The following is a 22,147-nucleotide window of genomic DNA, read 5'->3' as shown; positions in this document are numbered from 1 at the left end:
TTTATTTTTTCTATTAGCGTACTATTTAAATTCGCAAAAATATATATATTTTTTTTTCATATAAGATATGATTTTTTAAAGTAACATTTAACAAATACCGCGCCAAATGACTGTAATCAGTGTGTCACTTTTCAGTAGTGACGTCATGAAACGGTTGGCGTTCTTACTTTCACTGACCGCGGTAAGTTGTATTTCTCCAGCCAATAACGAAACTGACAAGAATCTATGGAATATTGCTTTGATTACTTAATTTAGTTGATCGTAATTTGCTCATTTCTGTGTTATGGTTGTTTTTACGAACGTTTCGATTTAGAAAAACGTAGAAAGTTGACATAATCTCTGGTTGAAATGTCAACAAAGTATTATTCGTTGGATTTCAGGTCGTAGATGGTAATCGAATTATTTGCCGCCAAATCACCAATCACAAATTATACTCTTTTTTTCCATAGTCAAAAGTTCTTACAAGGTGCGGGGGCTTTAAAGCGGAAACCGGAAATACTACACGTAGATAAAAGGAGTGACGTCATTATTTACGATTTTAAAATGAATACTATTTTTAACATTTTTTATTTATTTTTGCGTGCGTTTTTGAGATATTTCATCCTACTCCAAAATTCTTTAATATTCACGTGTACATGAAAACATTTTTAAAATTCAATTCCGGGTTGGGCTGGAATTCCTCATTAACAAAATGTTCCGACAGTTATAAACTTCAAAACTCGATTAAAGGCCAAAAGTAATATTGCAAAAACTAGTATTGAATTTTTGTTTAAATTATTTTAACGTTCAATTTGATCCAAAATGCAATTTTTTAGATGAACTTATCAATGTCCCCCACCCCATACTCAGAGTCTTAAGTCACTTTTCTTACTCTCCCTATATTGAATGTATGGTAAACGTCCATAGCAATAGTACCTTAATGGTTTTTCCTTCACCTTTCAATATGAGTTCTTGCGTGTGGCCTTTGTCAGGTTTCATCAGCACCTTGGCTGCCGAGTACGCCGTCATCCCCGGGCCGAGGACGCCATGAGGCTGCAGCCAGCTGGTCCTACAGTAAAATTTTGATTTACAATCTATGTAGAAATTATTGATTGCGTCTGTCGTGTACAGGCTTATTTATTCGCTGCTTTTGTATATGTACTTTTAAAGCAAAAATTTTCGTAAGTGAGTTGAAAGTATGTGATTTTGGTTCATTTATTGGATAGATTTTGGTTCAAAATCCCACGAATCGGCCGCAAGAAGGCAGGATATTTTAATGTTTTTATTTTGCTAATCAAATAACATCTTAATCTAGATTAACATGCGGTTTTTGGAAATATGCGTGCGTGAGTCAATAGTATCTTAACCACTCCACCATGGAAGCCGCCAGAATATTCAATATATTATAACTGTGTGGTTTTGAAGCGTTATTATGACAGATAATTTTTTTTCAATAAATATTTTTTTTTTAAGAAATATTTGTGTTATTATGATTTGCCCAACTATTTATTTATTAGAAAATGAGAACAAAGTTGTGGTAGAGCGTGGTGCGATGCTCGGACTTCTGATCCCTCCCGATCAACTGAGGCCCACAGGGCCGATTAAGCGAGGCCCGAAGCCTAGAAGTAAGGTCTTTGTTTATGTTATTGTTTGTTAATACGTCTGTTTGATTTTTATAGAATAGTCCAATGTCGTCGGCATACATAATAATTTTTCCCTTGAAATTGTACAGTGACAAATCATCAATGTATAAAATATATAATATTGGGCCCAAAATAAATCCTTGTGGTACTCCAAAATTTACTGTTTGCAAAAGGCTTTTTTTTTCATTTACTGCTTCCGATTTGCTAAGTATGATTTTAATAGTTTACATTCTTGAAATTTTACTCCTATGTCGTTTATTTTTTTTATCATGGTCCAATATAAACCGTATCGAAAGCAGATCGAAAGATATCGATCCAGAAATCAGCTTATGGAAATATTCCCATAGAAAAATTTGACGACGAGATTCGAGGGTGTTGTAATCCAGCGTCTCTGCTAAAAATAATGATAGATTCAAGAATGGATGATTGTTATTTTCTGTAAGATGGCTAAAATGGCTTTTGATCCTTTTCAATTATTTCAAGGTTTGATTTAGAAGGGTCCCAAATGCTGGAACAGTATTTTAGTATGCCGTGTAGAATTGCAAGAGTATTATTATTAAAGATCCAGAGCTTCGAAGTACAAATCCAAGCATTACTAGATTTATCTACAACACACAGTGAGTTCCATAGTCCAGTTCAATGCTCAGTGACTCAAGTAAAAGATTAACATAGTCACTCTCTCTCTTCTTCTCTGGTCTCAATCCTGGGATTGGCTGGCAGCAATTACATTCATTCTTCTCCTCCATTCCTCCCTGTCTTGTGCGGCTCTTTTGAAGTTAGCATATGATGAGCAGCGCACGTTCTCTAATAGGTCCTCCGGGTACTCTCGGCGTGGGCGTCCCCTAGAATTTGTCCCTTCGGTCATCCCCTCTAACAGGAGGCCTTCTTGACGTATTACTTGGCCGATCCATCTCGCTCGTCTTTCGGACAAGGTCCTGAGCAGGCGCCTTCCACCTTCGGTTCTTTGGAGAACCTCCTCATTTGTAATGTGGTCTCTCCAGGAAATTCCTAGTAGTCTTCTATAGAACCACATCTCAACAGCCTCTAGTCTCCGCTTATCTCTTTCGGATAGGCACCATGTCTCGCAGCCATACATCAAGACACTCCATACATAGGTCTTGATTAGGAGTATTCTTGGTTTTAGGTCTACATTATTTGATTCAATTATTTTTGACCTTTTATTAAATGCAAGTCTAGCTTGATGTATACGGCTGTCGACCTCGCTCTTAGACCGACCTCTCTATCACTCTGTTTATACGACATGTAAAGTCTATCTCCCATGCTATTCCCAAGCATCAAATCCTACTCAGTTTTAACATCCTGCCAAAATATCATGCACCTGAAATGGTAAATCCATAGAACTAAGAATAGTCCAGAAGGAGCGTAGAATCATATTTGAATACATCGGACTGTGTCCGAAAATTCCCCCACTATGCCCCACTTCCGCCACGCGCATTCGTGATGTCACCGCGTAATGTTGCGCGATGGGGAAAATATAATCATAACACAAATGTACGGTAAAAAAAGCAGTCTGTTAATTTCTCTAAAATTTTATTGTGCGCGCGGAAATATTGATTGACACAACAGAGTAGATAAGTAAAGGGTCATTTAATAAGAGTAATTGAATTAATATCATGTTAAATAATATTTGATGTTTTAAAGATATTGTCGGTCAAATGTCCACCACGGAGTTGTTTAATCCGAGGTCCAATTTTCATTAGTTCTCTCATTAGATGAGCAGAGTAGGGTAATAATTTTACTACCCTGGCAACACTAACGAAATGTCCATTTTGATTTTTTCGACAATCTGACAGATGGAAAAATTATTCAATTTTTAAGTAATGTATTTGCCACTTACACGTGCATTTGCTACTTACACATGAAATGTAATCCCATCCTGTTTCTTTAAGATTCTAGCAGTATTTTTGCACTTTAAAAGGACACAACACGGCATAGTTGAATTAAACTCAGGAGTTGTGTACTGAGCGACGTCTACAAATAAACTAATGGGTCCAAACGTAAAACTACTCATTTATGAGTAGTTTTGTCGCCTTCTGTTTGATGCTCGTATACGGTTTCTGGACTATTATCAATTCCATGGGTAAATCCAAAAATATCGTAATGAGAGTCAATACCTGAATGTTTTGTTCGGAACTGACAGAGCTATGGTGAAATTGGCTGGAAGATATATGTCCATGACTTGGGCCAGCTCCGCAGTGTGGAGAGAGTTAGCCACGGGGTTGTATGTAGCCAGACTTATCATTGCCAGGGACGAAGTTCTAAAACGAAAATAAAATAATTACAAAGCAGCAAGGCACTTACTTAGGGTACCTGGATACTCAAGCGTCGACGGTAACGAAGCTGCTGATGGATTGGGGAGACTGGGAGCTGAGACTCTCCCAATCTTTCTTCTTTCTTCTTCTGCAGCCTTATTCTCTCCACTGCTGGATAAAGGCGTCTTCCTAACGTCTCCATTCCTTCCCATCACCCGCTTTCATCATCCACGTTTTAATGGAAATAGAGGCAATGTCGTCAACCCATCTTTTCTGTGGCCTTCCAACACTTCTTTTGTTTGCCCGCGGTCTCCACTTAATTATTCTGGGTGTCCACCTGCCATCATTTTGCCTCGCCAAGTGTCCTGCCCACTGCCATTTCAATTTTGCTGCACGATCCATGATATCCACGACTCCGGTTCGGCGCCTTATTTCTTCATTTCTTATTTTGTCTCTTAGACATACACCGAGCATCTGTCTTTCCATGGATCGTTGCGTGCATTTCAATTTCTGGCTACTTTTTTGTGTTATAGACATGGTTTCTAGCCCGTATGTTGTTACCGGCAATATGCACGATTCATATACTTGTCTTTTCAAGCATATAGGGACTTGTTTATTTTCAAAAATATATTTAAAATAAATTTATTTTCAAAAATATATATACTCCCAATAGGCCATGTTATAGTTAAACCACTTCGATTTTAACGAAAAATTAAACAAAAAAAATTTAAATTCCTCATTAACTTACAGCAACCCAACATTTTGTGGCCGGCTGGGGTGGTATTTTGATTTAAGCTGTGAACAACTCGATAAACTTGAACGACTTCAGAATGCATGCATAAAGTACATTTTTGGTCTTGGGAAATATGACTACATTTCTGTCTATCGTAAGCAACTGAAATGGCTCAAATTTAGACAGCGGAGAGACTATCACTCCTTCTCACTTCTGTTCAATGTACTTCATTGTCCTACCGCTCCATCAACGCTTATCAGTTCGTGGTTTACCTCTTCGTTCTAATTCTCAAGGCACTCTCTTAATACCCATCCACAATTTCTCTTTCTTCTCTAACTCATATAGTGTCCATGATGCTCGACTGTGGAATCATCTCCCATCCACCATCAAAGGTGTTACTACATTATCTCTGTTTAAATCACGTCTGAAGAAACATCTCCTTTCTCTTCCTCAATCTCTCTCTCCATTGAGTAATAGTTTTGATTTAAGGTAATTTATAAACATATACGTTTATTGATATTTTTATATATTTTCAGCTTTTTATTCTTTATTTTCTATTGAATATGTTCTGTAACTTGTATTATAAAAATAAAACTATTATTTTATTGGTTGGTTGCAACAAATTGCCATTTGGCAATAAGCCCACCAATGTATAAATAACATTATGTACAAAAAGTTAAATAAATAAAATAAAATTAACTATTTTGAATCTCGTCTACCCCTTCTTATTCGTATTCTTAGAGGCGAGGGTCAGAACTATGCAAGCTCCTGACGTCACTACAACCTGCGAAGATCTATTGTGATGGGTCCCTTTGAATAGTTTTCACCCCCCAAGCCCAGATCTGCAAAGTATCGGGCTATTGGGTAGAGGGCAAGCTCTTAAATATCCTCAGGTTTAACCAGTGGTCCCCCGAAGATGAGGCTTCTTTTATGATGTAAAGCATCACATTCACATAGAACACGTATAGGTGTTTCCTCATCTTCACTGCAGAACCGACATCTAGAAGTTTCGGAAAGGTTCATTCTGGCGCGGTGTTTGTTCAATCCGCAGTGCCCTGGGCGGGCTCTTGTGATAGCCGACTTGATGAGGCTGAGCTTTACTAGCTCGAAATCAAACCTTTGCGAGTACCGTTTTATCAGTTCCTTCGCATGGATCAGGTACTTTTTTCCAGAGCATAACGCTCTGCCTCCTGGCCCATGACCTAAGCTCGTTACGAGGAGCACATTTGGGATACCCACAGGGTCTATTGGAGGTGTCTGAGCTGCCAGCCTTGCCAATTTATCAGCTGCCACATTACCGTCGATGTTTGAGTGTCTAGATACCCAAATTAATGTCACACTGTTACTTTCACTGAAAGGTTAATTTAGAATTGATTTTGACAGAGCTCAACGCTTTTAGAGCAGCCTGACTATCTGAAAAAAGCTCTCTTTCTAGAGAGTGGTTAGTTTGGCAATTCATATTTTTTTAATGCGACTAATTTTTTATTCGTATAATCGCCACACTGAAGATTCAACGTCAAACGATGCATAACACTGTTAAAAAAATGGAAAAAAATAACAATTTGGTCAATTTAACCTAATTCAGTGTTGAGAGTCTAGTGAACTCTTTTGTTTGAATGAAACAGTTAGTTTAACTTACCGCATTGTTGTAAGGTTCCATAAAATTAAATGAAAGATTCACTTACATTATTCTGAGGTTTTAAAAGATAATAAAAAAATACAAGATTACACAAAAAGCGACTAAAAAGCACAACACTGAATGAATTAACCGTGACACGAATTTATATTAAATAGGTATTTGAATGTTTTAGAAAGAGCTAAACGCAAACGAACTGTGATCAACGAGGTACACGGAAAATCTGCCATGCCTCGGTTACACCGGTGTCGTGTATTTTAGATGCACGCCTTACGCTCGGTGCATTTTAATGCAGCGTGTGAGTGCATGCCTGTAAAGGTAATGCCCCTGGTCGTAATAATGTTCTAAATAAAAATCGTCATGTTCATATTGATTTGACGTTTAATCACCAGTATGGCCAGATACAAAGCAAAGTATTAACGCATTTAAAAAATGCTCAATTTAGTCACTCTCTACGGGGTAGAGAAGATTCAGAATATCACCCTAGTTAGCTTTACCTGAAGTGAACGTCGTTCCTCCTCGCTATTTCGTCTGCAACCATCGCATGTGTGAGGTTTCCCCTTAGCGACGTTAAGGATGAAAGCATCGTTTCCGTCTGCACTGGCATCCCTACAAAACACAAGCTGATATTATTCAATTAAAGACAAACCATGATTTTGACTAAATGCCCTCGAATTTTCAAATCCTAACCGCTAGATGGCGCTATCACTTCTGTTTTAACTGTCAAATTTTACCCCGCGTAATGTCAAATAAAAATGTACTAATTTCCTTTTCGTATAAAAAAATAGGGTCCTGTGATAAAAAGTAGCCACCTCAAAACGATTTTTAATTGAAATAAATCGTAATTAAAATAATAATCTTTCCATATTTAAAAGAACAACATGACAAAAAACTTGACGTATTAGCTCCATTTGGATGTAATATTTACTGCGTCTTTAATGCGTCTTTGGACCAAAATCATTCATCCAACCTGATTACGCCACATGTACTATATGTGTTTGTGTATAGCACATTTACTGGTGACATTATATTTATTTGCTACCTACTTGACCCTGGTAAAAATGTTGTAATTCCTACTATGGGTACATTTTTTTTCTCTCCGGCCCTAATAACATTCGAACTGTCACCGGGTAAACATGTGATTTCATATTCCCAGCGCGATCGCAAATAATTTGTTTTAGCGATCAATAAGTCAGCGTGTCGTGTTGTCGCATATTGATAATCTCGAAACAATGACAAGTGCTTTGCTGACCACAGGATCTGGTTCACTTGTATCAGGGTTCAGTGACAAAGAATGTAAAGATAACGCAAATCCGCGAACCAGTAATTCGAGCTTCTGACTAGCTACGGGCCATCGACCGGAACAAATGATAATCAGAAGAGGCCAGATCTGGCGAATACGGCTGGCGTGGTAGTAGATCCCATTTCAGTGTTTTGATGGTGTCCTGGACGATGGAAGTGGGATGGCTCAGATCCTGGCTGTTTTTAGAGCAAAGCATGATTTAAATTGATTCATTTGTTCAGCAGCTCATAGTACACGATTCCTTTCAGGCCCCACCAAACGGTTAGTTATTAGGTCAGAGCAGGTGTTTGGTGACCTGATCTGACCTAATAAAAATTACGTCATTATCTGATTTATCAAAGTTTGTTTTTTTTAAATCTAATAATGATAACATAAAATAATTTATTTTTACGACGCTTTTTTTCACAGATTCATAGCTAAAAGCCTTCGGTATAATTTTGAACTCAAAATTTGGTGCTTACTTCGAAAAATACGAAACGTTAGAATAACATTTTTTGCGTTTTTGGATCAAAGTTTTTGATTTTGACAACAAGACTTTCACCCATTTGGTGCACCATTACGAGGGCGGATTGAAAATGAAGCGACCTAAGTAGGAAAAAAACTTTTTTTTTTCAAAAACCATTTATTTCTCAACATTGTCCCCTTTCACTTCGACACACTTCAGTAAGACGATATTCCAACTTTTTTATACCATCTGAATAATACGATTTCGGGAACCTCTCAAAATACGCGTTAGTTTCGGTAATCACTTCTTCGTTTGAGCTGAATCTTTTTCCTGCGAGCCATATTTTCAAGTTTGGAAACAGGAAAAAGTCACTAGGAGCTAAATTTGGACTATAAGGTGGATGATCAACCAATTCCAAGTGTATTTCACGTAATTTAAGCATCGTATCTAAAGCTGCGTGAACCGGTGCGTTGTCTCGAAGAAGGAGCACATTTTTCTTCTTTAAATATGGTCGTTTTTCCTTGATTGCATCATTCGATTGATCCAATAATGCACGATAATACTTTCCTGTGATTGTGGATCCTTTTTCAAGATAATCGATGAGCAATATTCCGAGTGCATCCCGAAATACAGTGGCCATAACCTTGCCAGCCGATTTCACCGCCTTTGCCTTCTTTGGAGCACTTCCACCAGCTTCCGCCCATTGTTTCGATTGATTTTTGGTTTCAGGTGTATAGTGGTGTGCTCAAGTTTCATCGACAGTTATTAATCGACGCCAAAAATCAACAGGATTACGCTTTACCATGTCCAAACACTGACAGCACAAGAAGTGGTCTCTCGAACTCGTTTTTGATCGACACTGAGCAAACGCGGCACCCATCTGTCGGATAGCTTTTTCACATACAAATGTTCATGCAAAATATTGAACACACGTGCATATGAGATGTTTACCATTTCAACAATCTCACGCAACTTCACTCGGCGATCATTCATAACTATATCGAGGATTTTCTTGATATTTTCTTCAGTAACCACCTCTTTTGGCTTTCCTGTTGATGGTATTGTTGCAGTGGTCGTTCGGCCGCGTTTAAATTCAGCAATCCAATATTTGACCATGTAATCTGACGGAACAGACTCACCGTAATGTTTATCGAGCTTTTCTTCTGTCTCTTTTGCCGTTTTCCCTTTCAAATAATAGTGTTTAATCGCTGCAAGAAATTCACTTTTTTTCATTTTTCAAGAAACACAAGAGTTGTTTACTTCAAACGACTACAACAAATAAACCAAGCGTGACATTTTAACAGCTGCCGTTTGACAAATCGCAATTTGGAAAAAAATAAATCTTTTTTGGGTTTGTGCTGCCATCTAGCGCTAGGTTGCTTCATTATCAACCCGCCCTCGTAGACGACGATAATGTAACGAAGTGAAATGCTTCCTTACCTAGATCAGAAGGCAGGACGCTCGTCAGTAATGTTGGATAGAGCATTATTTGTTGGTTCACGTGACTCTCGGCTTGGAGAAAGTTGTTGACGATCTTCACCACTAAAACAAAAAGGAAAAAATAATTAAAAACGACTGCTGTAAGAACATGTAAGTTATGAACCCCGGTATGTGTTAGCTAAGTGTTGGACCCACAATAAAGACAAAGGTTTGTTTTCGAGTCTAGCCACTTCTAGGGAAGAAAAGTGTGGGAATAAAAACAAAATAAACATCCTTTACAAAACCTATAAAATATATCTAAGAAAACATTGTGAGAATTTGCTCAATACAACACGCACTTAAACATTATATATGTAGAGGTTGTCGGTAGTGTATTGAAGAGCTTCTACACCAGTTGGATCGTAGACAGAAGAAACAGCTTTAGACGTTGATATAGTTATTTATTAACATATTACAACAGAGATGAAGAACATTAAAGAGAAGGTAATATAGAAGTCTAGGCATCAACAGGGCTTATGACCTGTCAATGGCTGGTTTAGGTGGCCACTTTACACACTGTGTAACATTCACTATTCTGCCCATATTTGAACATCTAAATTCCTTCAATTCTTTCATCTGTTGATGTTTGTGAAGTTAAAGAGCTGAAACCTTTATTTATGCGGGTGAGATTCAGCTAATTGAATTATTTCACCTACATACTAGACTAGACAACGCCTGAAAATGTTATTTTTTCAATTTCTATACTTCTTCATGGACCAGGTGGATTTATCAACAATATTTTGAGTTTGTCCAAATTTTTGTAGAAAGGACTGGATTCAACTCCCTGGGGAGCTGTTTATATTAACATGATGAAGAGCATTTAAGATAAGGTAATATATAATAGACTAGGTCACTAAAGTGGCCACTTAAACCAGCCGTTGACAGGTTATAAGCCCTGTAGATGCCTAGATTTCCATATTACCTTCTCTCAATTGTTCTTCATCTCTGTTGTAATATGTTAATATAAACAGCTACCCAGGGAGTTGAATCCAGTCCTTGTCTACAAAAATTTGGACAAACTCAAAATATTGTTGATAGTTATTTATTTTACATCAAATTACAAATTAAAGGTTTGATTAAATATGACGACAGAAATAGTAGCGTTCGTAAGAGGGTACTGAAGAGATGTGTAGTGGTCCATAAAACAGGTCCTGGAAACCTCTGCTCCCTGGTCTCCCACTACGACGGAGGGAAGGCTATGTCCTCCAGAGCGATGGACTGAAGACCAATAGAATTTGCGTTATCAGCACTCAGGTCAGTGGTACCCGCTTGGACCAGGGCGAGCGTTGCGTGTATCGATTTCACTTACGCGTGCTATGGTGTGTCGTTGACCTGAGTTCGACGCTCCCGACAAATGTATTATTGATATGTCAATGAAGTTAGCTCCGAACGATCCCAAAAAGTGAGGTTACGTAAGGTTGAAGTTTGGCTTACAGTCGCCGTCCGTCCAGCGGTCGAAGGTGGTCTGGTTGACGTGCGCGGCCAGCACGGCCTTGCCCTGGTGGCGCAGCAGCAGCTCCACGTGCACGAGCGCCGGCACGCGCGTGCTGGCGCGCACGTCGCGCAGCGCCGCCGCCAGCCGCTCCAGCCGCACGGCCGCGCCGCTCAGTCGCCGCAGCTTGGACAGGAAGCTGCCGGCCACGCCCTGCAGCTTCAAGTAAATCTGCAAACATAACGAGCACAAACATTCATTCATTGATAAATTGGCCAGTTCGCACGTTGGCTTTCATTCGATCAGTCGGTTATTGGCAGTGAGGGAGTGCACGCTGGTTATATGCCCTAAAAAGGCCTTAATTATAATATCATTATTTCCTGTTTGCATCTAATGGCGCTTAAGGCACTGCATTGGTACACCAATCGCAGTGTGTCTCGATCTTGATCATGATGAAAAAACTATTTTTAATTATATTTTTTGATTTCTTACTCCAAAGTCATAGACGACCAGCCCAGCGTTCTGCATGAGAAGGGTGAAGTAGAGGACGTTGGGCAGCCCCGTGTTGGGGTCGGCTACCGTCAGGGTCTGCGACGCCATGGCCATGTCCCGACCGCGGTCCTCGGCATCCACCAGGTAGTTGCCGGTGGCCCAGAAACGCGACCCCGGGCTGACCACGAGCCGGGACAAGTAGGAGGAAAGTTTGGCTCTGGAAATAATCATTAAAACTGTAGAAGCAGAAGGAGAGAGGTACTAACAAACCCACGATTCTAGACCTCCCCTACACCACCACCAACCGACGGCCTCGCGTCCGAGATCTAGAAACAGTTTTATCAAAGCCACCTTCCCTTTTAAATCATCACAACAACGTCAAGCTCTGGTTGAGGGCAAAAGGTAGTATAAAATATTTTTTTGATATTTTTTGCATTCCGAGTAACCCAAAAGGCAATTTTTAAGACTCCTTTTATTTCAAAATTCGGAAAAAAAATATCGGCCCTACTCCCTATGGATCGAAAAAATAAAATAACTAATTCTTTTTTTATAGTGGGAACTTTCTTACGCCTAGGTATACTAGGAATCTAGCGAAATTATTTTTCGCATCTAGTCACTTGTTTTGGAAACTGACACTTATGTCAGAATTTAATTTGAATTCAAAATTGACTTATTTCTTAAAAAAGTCCCAACCTCAAAACGATTAAAAATTTAAGTAAATCGTAATTAAAGGAAAAGTTGTTCGGTGGAACAAATTTTTTGACACTTTTCATGCGTAGATAAACGTATCGAGGGGTTCTAGACCCGTCGGTATAAACCGATGTAATGACATCAAAACTTGATGGTGGGGAGATCGTTAGTGTATCTTAGTAGTCGGTCGGGAGACTTTTATCTTTTTTCAACTATGATGTCGTGTCAGTGCGTAGATATGTGTACCGTGACAAACGCTTCCTCTTGTTTCATATCGATGTACCTACCCAAAACTTGAAGGTGGGGGGTCGGTAGTGTATCTTCGTAATCGCTAGAGAGAGTTTATCTTCAACTATACCATAATCGAGGCCCTAGGGACCTAATCGTGGCAATTGACAAGGAGTGGCAGGTTATGATCCAACTGGACATGTTAGGTAAATAAGTGGGGTCTTACATGTGTTTATAACAGTCGAACGTGGTGTGCTCCAGGCTCTTGATGGTGGTATAGAAGAAGTGCTTGAGGTGGCCGCTGGACTGCGCGGAGATGTACCAGTGCAGAGACAGCAGGCGGTGAGAAGAGGGCTCGGCGAGGATCAGCATGGTGCAAGCGGCCACTCTCATCTCCAGACCTTCCTTGGAGTTCTGCAGTATGGGCCAATAGAGGTCGTGGATCTGCAAATTGAATAGGAAACCAACTGATTATCTCCTGATATGTAAACTAGAGCATCATCTGCAAAAAGCTGGATTTTACAATATTTTAGAGATTCACCGATGTCATTTACATATATTTATTTAACAATAGTATGAGGTTGTCCGAATTTTTGTAGACAAAGACTGGATTCAACTCTCTAGGAAACTGTTAATATATATTGCAACTGAGAAAAAAACCATTTTAGAGAAGGCAATATAAAAATAAAGGCATCTACAGGGCTTATGACCTGTCATGAGTTAAAAAATTTGGGTAAACTCAAAATATTGTTGATAGATCCATCTGGTCCATGAAGAAGTATAAAAATTAAAATTTCAGGCGTTGCTTAGTATGTAGGTGATATAATTAAATTAGAAGAATTTCACCCGCATAAATAAAGGTTTCAGTTTTTTTTAACTTCAAAAAAATCAACAGATGAAAGGATTGAAGGAAAATAGATGTTCAAATATGGGTAGAATGGTGAATGTTACACAGTTTGTAAAGGAGCCACTTCAACCAGCCAATGACATGTCATAAGCCCTCTAGATGTCTAAACTTCTATATAACCTTATCTAATATGTTCTTCATCTCAGTTGTAATGTGTTAATTAATTTATTTATTTGACAATAACTGTAGTCTGCATTACTTTACGGGCTGTCCCATCATGTAATGCAGACTGTAAACATAAGTTAGAAATTAATGAATAGAAAGCAGATAGCTGCTAAACTGCCGATATGTACAGAAAAATAAATCCATATTATCCGCAGAAGCCATATTTACATATGTATTACAATAAAATAAAAGAAAATATATAAATATGGTTAACAATATAGGCTCTAGCACTGAGCCTTAGGGTACTCCAAAATTATTTTCGATTGGATCTGAAATAATATTATTAACTTTAGTTATTTGAAATCTATTATTTAAGTAGCCTTGAAAGCAATTTAAGGCATTTTATTTTATCCCAATTAATGAAACTATGAAATAGAACAAACTAAGTATTTTTCTTACTTCTTGTGGATACAGATGAGCTAAGGGCATTGTAGCCCAAACAGCGAGGAATCGCTCGTGCTGCGAGTGTCCTAACCTTCCTCCTATGACGGGAGCCAGGTAGGTCCTCACCTGTTGCAGCTGGAGATTGGAAAGACCGGTCAACCAGGTCAGGCGATCGGCGTAATCAGAACTCTCTGGAATTAAAAAAAATATATCGATTTCAGGAATACCTCAAGGAACGAATCTTGGACCCTTATAAAATTGAAAATACAGCTCCACAGTTTGTTAGCGAAAAATTCTTGGCTGGCACTCTGAATAGGAGTAGAGACGCTTTGCTAGCGCGTAATCTGTACGTAAATTACGCGCTAGCCAAGGATTTTATACCCACGCAAGAGCATTTAAAATACTAGCCTTGGTTTGGTTTATGTAATGAGCGATACTTAAATCCATGAACATCGCCCGTTGACAAATTACAACAGAGATAGGGGAACATTTTTGAGATGGGAATATGAAAGTATAGGCATTAACAGGGCTTATGACTTGTCATTGGCTGCTGTAAGTGGTCACTTTACAAAATTCACCATTCTGCCTCTGCTTCATCGCCATCATCAACGCCCTTCCCACAACCAGTGGTGCATGGGGCACTGCAAAATAGACCTACACAGGTCGCAAAGACGTCACTGACCAATCAATCTACAAGAATCTACGAGGGGGTAAAAATCAGTTCTTGTCTTCATAAATTTGTAAAAACTCAAAATTTTGTTCATTTCACCGGTTTTTCCGAGTTGTGGAATTTATTTTAAAAAGTAAATAACTGTGTGGTTCATAGTCCATGATCGATGACACACCCACACGTGCTAAATAATTTCACCTGAAATATAGAGTCATGACTCCAGAAAGCAAGTCAGCATTTTCTATTGACTTTTATACATTACATTCTGCAAAACACGAGAGCATCGTCCTGCAGTACATTAACATTTTCCCTACCATGAAGAAATTAACAACAAAGGAACGTGGCCTATAAAGAGACCACAGGGCGCAGTCAACGCCCAGTTCAGATCAGTCAGTTGTCCAGCTCAAAGCAGTCACTCAGTTGCAGCATGTAGTTCAAGTGCAGTTTCTTCAACCCATCTTACGCTACACAACCAAGTGTTGTATCTTATTCGCCATGTAATAAATACTCATTAAACAGCAACCTCATGTCTTCTGTTAATTTCTAACTGGGGTAGGAGCTCAAACCCTATGTCACACTAAATGTACTAATTGTGTAACTTGACTTTGGGGGGTTGCACAGGAGCTGGCCGCTAACAGAAGGGGTTCTTTGAGGACCCTAAATGCTTTAACCAGGGAGCAGACGTGGAATGGTGATGATAATTAAGGTTTTGACTAAAACTTACCCGTAAATCTGGAGAAGTAAAGCTGGACGTATTCCTCGAACATGTCTTCAGTACACGCGCCGGATATGAAGGTCCGGAACACGAGGGTCGAGTGGGCCAGTACGGCCGCGTGACGCACCACTGCGGGCTGCTCTTGGCCGAGCTTCAGCAAAAGGGCCATCTCGCCCAGCAGCTCGGGTCCCAAGCCTTGCACGCAGAAAGGCATCTTTCTACAAAGTAACGACAATTTAACGCCTAATTTGGCTCTTCGGTCATCGTTCTCCTGCTTAAGAGGAAATACGATGGCGGAGAAATTTGATGAACAGGTACTTGTATTTGTTGGACTAATTGAGGCTTCAGAATCAGAATAAAATTTTCAGTGTCTGTACCTTTTTCATTCGTCAAAATTATGACGTTTTTTGCTGGTTCGCGGATTTGGCGTTGCTATGCGTTATCTTTATTTACTTTGCCACCGAACCCCAATACAAATTCATGTAATTACCTACCTAGTACTGGGGTTTTTCCAACCTTAATGTTCAAACCTCTCTCTCGCAGCAGGCTGTATATTTTTTTTTAATAAACGCGGAACATAAATACTCTCGATTGTATAATTATAATAGAAACCAATTTGAGGTTATTTATTCGACATGACTGTCTTTTATTAAATAATAATCGAAAAAAACGCTAGATATCAGTAACGTGTTCGTTTGTTCTTTCTAAAACAATGTTCCTACCAACGTTCGAAAAGCACTGCCTACTAGCTTACATATACACGCGTAATTACAACTGAAATAAAACCCACACATACACATTTCGTTCCCGCATACGCGTTATGTTCATATGAAAGAAATAGGCATTTGTAGTTCGCGCTTCTCACGACCCAGGCCGATAGCAGCGCGCTGATAGGCACAATACACTACTTAACCGAATTATCTCTGGCGCGTTTTTCAAATTTTAAAAATAGTTACTTATATTTTTGATATTATTTTAATGACATTCTAGTAGGGTAGGCACGGTTTATGTGTGTTTATGGAACGCACGCCACTGCCACAGTAGTATAATCGCAACATCTCAACTAGGGCTCAGTAGGTAGCAATAAATTTAACGCAGCAACCTAGTAAATGTGCAATACACATTAAACATAGTACATGTGGCGCAACCACCATACGTCCGAAGACGGCGGATAAAATAAGAAACAATTTATCGAAAGCGCAAAATGATAAAGACGCGCCAATCGCAAATATCTATGGTGTGTGAAAAATCGCTGCTTTTGTGCCATAATCCATGGAGAAAATATGGAAATATATTTGTATAAAGGAAATTTCGAACACGTTTCCTTTTAATAACCTCATTTAGACCGTTATATCAAAATACCGTTATGTTTATGTTGTCAAATAAAACAAAATGGCCACCAATTGATTGCTACCAACAAACCAACATCGCTTGCGTTCTATGAAGCATAGTGTTAGGGCTTCTCTCTAGGTAGGCATTATTACTATAAGCTTTGGCTAGTTTTCAAAATGGTTACCTCAGCATCGTCAGCGTGGCCTCGCCCGACTTCCCCTGCTGCACCAAGTCTCGCACCAGCAGCGAGCTGGCGGGGTTGGTGCACTGCGGCAGCGCTTCCAGGAAGATGTTCTTCATGGTCTCCCGATGGTAGCTGGTGCCCAGGTTCAGTTCGTCATGCACGGCCTTGAGACTCGCAAATGTCATCGTGGACATGATTCTGAAACCGATGGAAGGTTCGACAGACGTACAGGATTTGCGTGGCTGTAAGTGGGGGGCTCCTAGACCAGTGGGAGGGGACAAATGTTATACCAGGGCTGTAATTATGAACGTTTTCTTCCGAGACGGTACACTTAACTTCTGTACTATCTCTTTCTACTTGTCATATAATCGAATCCAACCAATGAATGACCCCGAAAATTTAGTCAACGTTCCTTACTTCATTCAAATTTAAAATAGTTAATAGTATTTTTATGAAAATGGTATTTTAGTATAATCCAATAAATTCCATTTCAAGCGAAAAATTCTCTTTTGAACGTGATTTTTATATGACTTTTGACGATTACCAAGATGGTATGCTTAATGACCGTTTGTATTTATCTACGGAGCGATTACAAAACCGTGAGGTTTGACGTCATCATAATCAAGGCCAGGAATAGCGGATATCATGGATCGCGTAGCAAGACTGAAGTGGCAATGGGCAGGACATGTTGCATGTTGCATGGACAAGATGGACACCTAAAATTTTAAGATGGTGACCTCGGAGGATAAGAGAAGCGGCCCAGACCACGACTAAGCCAAGACTGACGGCCAGGAAGGTGTTGCTGTATGTTTGGTGGGATTGGCAGGGAATACTCTACTAAGAGCCCCTATAGCCAAACGCTCAATTCTGCTCTCTACTGCGATCAAACAGAAGCGGCCAGCATCGGTGAATAGGAGAAAAATCGTGTTTTATCAGGACTACACCAGGCCACACACATCTTTGATGACGCGCCAGAAACTCCGGGAGCTCGGATGGGAAGTTCTCATGCATCCACCCTATAGTCCAGACCTGGCACCGAGTGACTATTGCCCGTTTCTGCCTATGGCCGACGCGCTTGGGGGTATAAATTTGGCTTCGATAGAGGCATGAGAAAATTGGTTGTCCGAGCTTTTTGCCAATAGGGACAAGGGCTTCTACGAAAAGGGTATTGTGAAGTTGGATTCTCGTTGACAACAAGTTATCAAACAGAACGACGCATATTTGATTTGAATCGGATGATTATAAAACTTTTTATAAAGCATTGAAATACAGCGGAAAATATGAAATTACTTTTCCAAAATATGTGCACGTCGAATCGATGTATCTAGGTAAATTTGGACTTCTGTATTTAGTAGCCTTACGTGTACAAGGCTAAGGTACTCGGAAAAAATTGTTTTCGTTTGTCTTGGAAATGGGATGTTCGATCACTGATTTTGGTTTTTTACCTTTATGAGTCCAATCGCCATTGTTGCAAAGTCCAAGAACAATGGCGCGTGATAACTACTTTTAACAACAGTTTGGATATCTGTTAAGGGTATTCCATCTTTCCTGCATTCTGCTTCAAGATTATGGCGTTGTAAACTGAAAAATGGGCACTGAAATAACAGATGTTCGATACTCTGTGAAGAAATATCATCGCATGGACAATAGTCATCATTCCTTCATTTAAACCTGTATGGGTAACTTCTCGTGGCTCCGTGTCCGGTAAAGATTTGGGCCGTTTCGAAAGTACTTTGGTGATGACGACGGAAGTGCTGCATCAGCTAGCGTCGGGTTTAGTGATTTTAGCTGTAGAAGAAGCGCGGTGATGATCCTCCCAACGTTTGGCAAAGCTATGGGGAAATTCTGAGAAGAAAGGTGCCGTTCTTTTACAAGTTGCGGCTCTTGCTCGTTCATCCCCTCTCTCATTTCCTGCGATACCAGCATGTGAAGTTACCTGTGAATTTCATAAGGCAATTTGTCTCTCAGCAGCGTGTCCCTGGGCCCATGTTGCTCCAGCCCGTCTGCGGCTTGGGACAGCGCTTTGAAGAGTTCCTCTTGCAGCTCGGGTCCTTTCGGGGCGGCCCTGCTCCCGGTGGGGTCGTCAGCGCTCGGGGGCTCAAAAGACAAGCCGGAAGACACCGGAAACTCCCCGGAAATCGGCGGAGCCGTCTCCGACGCGTTTTTTCTTTCGAGTGTCATACTAAAATAATAAGAATAAGATTAGGCCAGGGGCGAACGAAGGACCCGCGGGTAATGATTTTCGTGTGAAGTAAAGTCAGCAGATTCTTATTTTACGTTTTGAAATTTTTGGAAAACCTAGATCATTATGATTTTAAAATTTCTGCTTTTTGTGTTAGGTGGGTTCATTCTTTATCATTTTTGTTTGCTTTTTGTGTTGGGTGAGTTAATTCTTTTGCTTTTTGTGTAAAGTAAGTTCATTCATATTTACAATTTTCTGCTTTTTGTGTAGGTAGGTTTATTTGAGATAATATGCATAGACAACTCTCCTTGTATTTCTCCTTCAATATCTGTGGTCTGTGGCATTGCCAACATTTAAATGAATGCATTACTCGTGAACTTCTGTGACAAAATTTAATACCAACTAACGAAACTATCGTTTTCGAAAGACCTTATTTTCCAAACGAAAATAATGAATGAAAATATTCATTATTTGGGCTTATATAAACACTAGGAGAATCTTTAAAAAATCTTTTATTTGTAGAGTAGGTTAAATCCGATATTCCTCCGAGTGATAATACTCTATTACACGTTCACAAGCAAACACTTTGGAAGGACACTGCTAGCGCTGCTGGAGTAGCAATGATACCACATATAATTTTATGTGCCGCGGAAGTTACGTCTCAAATTACATTGAAGTCTCATGTTGGATGCTTTTACGGTACTTACTTGACAGACGAAACTAGGATGTGTTTATGATAATGTATTTCTATAGACCCGAAAGATTCAAGCGTCTTCATTCCGAGGTCATCCAGAGTGTACCATTTTTCAGAGTTTCCAATCAGAGGGTTCTAAAAAAAAGAATTCAGAATTTTTTATAAAACTGAGCCTTAAAATACCCGGTGTAACATTTTGACTTTGTTAAAATACATTTTTGAAAAACTCGGCTGTACAATTAAATCCTCTAATTTTTTCACGTGTAAGAAAGCGTTTTTTATATCCAACGAGCTGAACCCAGCAGTGCTTTGCTATTGCTATTGCTAAATTAGAGTAGATCTTTATATATATATAATTCCTCTATACGTGTGATGTCACTGAACTCCTAAACGGCTTAACCGATTTCCGTGCGGTTTTCAGAGAAATGTAGATCTTTGCGCTGTGCGTGTTCGTAGATATTAAAATCTTCAATCGAATGTGTAAAAAATAAGAAAAGAGCATAAATGTTTTATTCATCGATCTACCAGGGTTGCGTTCGAGGAGAATGCATTGACAAACAAATTTAAAGATTTTTTTTTTGTGTACAAAAAAAGTTTGTTTTGAATGTTTACAAACAGTATTTGTTTTTTTGTGGATCTCAACCAGATTCTTTCCTTAAATTCCTTTTAATCAATTTTTATCCATTTATTTATTTTTACTGGATTTTTGGTAATATTAAAATAATATTAAGTTCAATACATTTTTTAAAATCGTATTCCCACATAAGTACACCCCTCTGTTGGTGAGAAAACCGGAGTTTGACGTATGCAAAATTAAGAATAAAAAAAAATTACGCTTATAACTTTTTTCTATTTAATAAATTGAAGATTTTAAGAGCTATAAATATAGTCGTGACAAAGATCTACATTTCGCGGAAAACCGCAGGTAAATCGGTCCAGAAGTTATGCAATCTATAGAGGACACACATACAAACATTGCTTTTTAGATGTGACAGACAGATTTGGCCAATACATGTATTACAATAAAATTAAGAATAGTCCAGAAGGAGCGTAGAATCATATTTGAATACATCGGACTGCGTCCAAAAATCCCCCCACTATGCCCCACTTTCACCGCGTGCATTCGTGATGTCGCCGCGTAATGTTGCACGATGGGGAAAAATATAATCGTAACACGAATGTAAGGTAAAAAAAAAAGCAATCAGTTCATTGCTCTAAAATTGTATTGTGCACGCGGAAATATTTATTGACACAACAGAGTAGATAAGTAAAGGGTCATTTAAAAAGAGTAATTTAATTATTGAACTTTGAACTTAAAATATAAAACAAATTTTATTTTACATAAAACGGTTATTTTTATGTCATGTTAAATAATATTTGATGTTTTAAAGATAATGTCGGCCAAATTTCCACCACGGCGTTGTTTAATCCGAGGTCCAAATTTCATTAGTTCTCTCATTAGATGAGAAAAGTAGGGTAAAAAAATTTACTACCCTGGCAACACTAACGAAATGCCTATTTTGATTTCTTCGACAATCTGACAGATGGAAAAATAATTAAATTTTTAAGTACTGTATTTGTTACTCACACATTCATTTACTAATTACACATGAAATGTGATACTATCCTGTTTCTTTAAGATCCAAGCAGTATTTCTACACTTTAAGACGACACAACACGGCATAGTTGAATTCAAATCGGGAGTTGCGTACTGAGCGACGTCTACAAAGAAACTAATGGGTCAAAACGTACACCGACTTATTTATGATTAGTTGAGTCGCCTTCTGTTTGATGCTCGTATGCGGTTTCTGGACTATTCTTAATTCTATGATTACAGACATAGTACTTATGTGTCCTATTTACGGCCATATTTGGTCTCATGGAACAATTTACCTTGATGTCCTTGGTACAGATGTCTGGCATGACAGAGATCCAGAGCCTGTGCGAAGGAGACGGCACGAGGGTCGGAACATTGTTGCTCTTTCTAACAGTTCGTTCGTCCGCAGAACTGTACTCGACGACGCACGTCCCGTGAAGGCAAGGCTGGAACAGAAGCAGACGGGGAATCAAAGTAATGCGGATGTTCAAACGCAGCCAGAATGGTGAAGCGATCACTTTGACAGGAGGAAAATCTATGGTTTCCTGGGAAAGCGGTACTGTCACCTAGCGGCCGTCATGGGGCGGCGGATGACGTCATCAAAACGTCGACTGTGTAAATCAGTGGTTCTTAACTGGTGCTCCGCGAGCTGCTGCAAGTGCTCCGCGAAATTATGAAAACCAAAATTTAATGTTGACTCATTTACTGTGCGATTTGAGTTGCAGATATAATGGCTGGGTGGCAGCAGCCTTGCGAAGTGAAGTTGTGTGCGCTCGCCTCACAACAGCGTTTTTGAACAGATGTTTTTATGTATTTTTTTAATCAATGTAATTTTTTACTTATATGCAGTAGAATAATCAATTTTATTTTTTAATAAAAGTTATCTTTGTATTTATTGTTTATTTTAAAGAAACAAAAAGACAACAATGAAATAATAACATTTTTTAAAAATACGGTTTAAAGACAGACCAGCAAAGTTTCCAA

The 22,147-nt window shown here is 39.1% G+C and overlaps 1 protein-coding gene across 1 annotated transcript in view; it reads right to left on the bottom strand.

Moving 5' to 3' along the window:
- Positions 1-22,147, bottom strand: part of LOC148284651 (uncharacterized) — a 42,124-nt gene that overhangs the window by 14,104 nt on the left and 5,873 nt on the right. The window contains exons 4-16 of the mRNA XM_088237111.1: positions 21,460-21,609; positions 19,580-19,701; positions 18,627-18,872; positions 16,691-16,888; positions 15,184-15,392; positions 13,805-13,980; positions 12,560-12,777; positions 11,416-11,632; positions 10,926-11,154; positions 9,453-9,554; positions 6,762-6,873; positions 3,758-3,901; positions 916-1,048 (exon numbers count right to left, since the gene is read on the bottom strand). Coding sequence (XP_088093237.1) covers positions 916-1,048; positions 3,758-3,901; positions 6,762-6,873; positions 9,453-9,554; positions 10,926-11,154; positions 11,416-11,632; positions 12,560-12,777; positions 13,805-13,980; positions 15,184-15,392; positions 16,691-16,888; positions 18,627-18,872; positions 19,580-19,701; positions 21,460-21,609 — 2,256 coding nt within the window. The remainder of the gene's footprint in view (positions 1-915; positions 1,049-3,757; positions 3,902-6,761; positions 6,874-9,452; positions 9,555-10,925; positions 11,155-11,415; positions 11,633-12,559; positions 12,778-13,804; positions 13,981-15,183; positions 15,393-16,690; positions 16,889-18,626; positions 18,873-19,579; positions 19,702-21,459; positions 21,610-22,147) is intronic.

This window comes from Micrasema longulum, unplaced genomic scaffold, assembly GCF_059751315.1.
Source record: "Micrasema longulum isolate JH-2025_06_02 unplaced genomic scaffold, ASM5975131v1 h1tg000100l, whole genome shotgun sequence".
NCBI classification, from domain to species: Eukaryota; Metazoa; Arthropoda; class Insecta; order Trichoptera; family Brachycentridae; genus Micrasema; species Micrasema longulum.
This window is presented reverse-complemented; position numbering and strand designations above follow the sequence as displayed.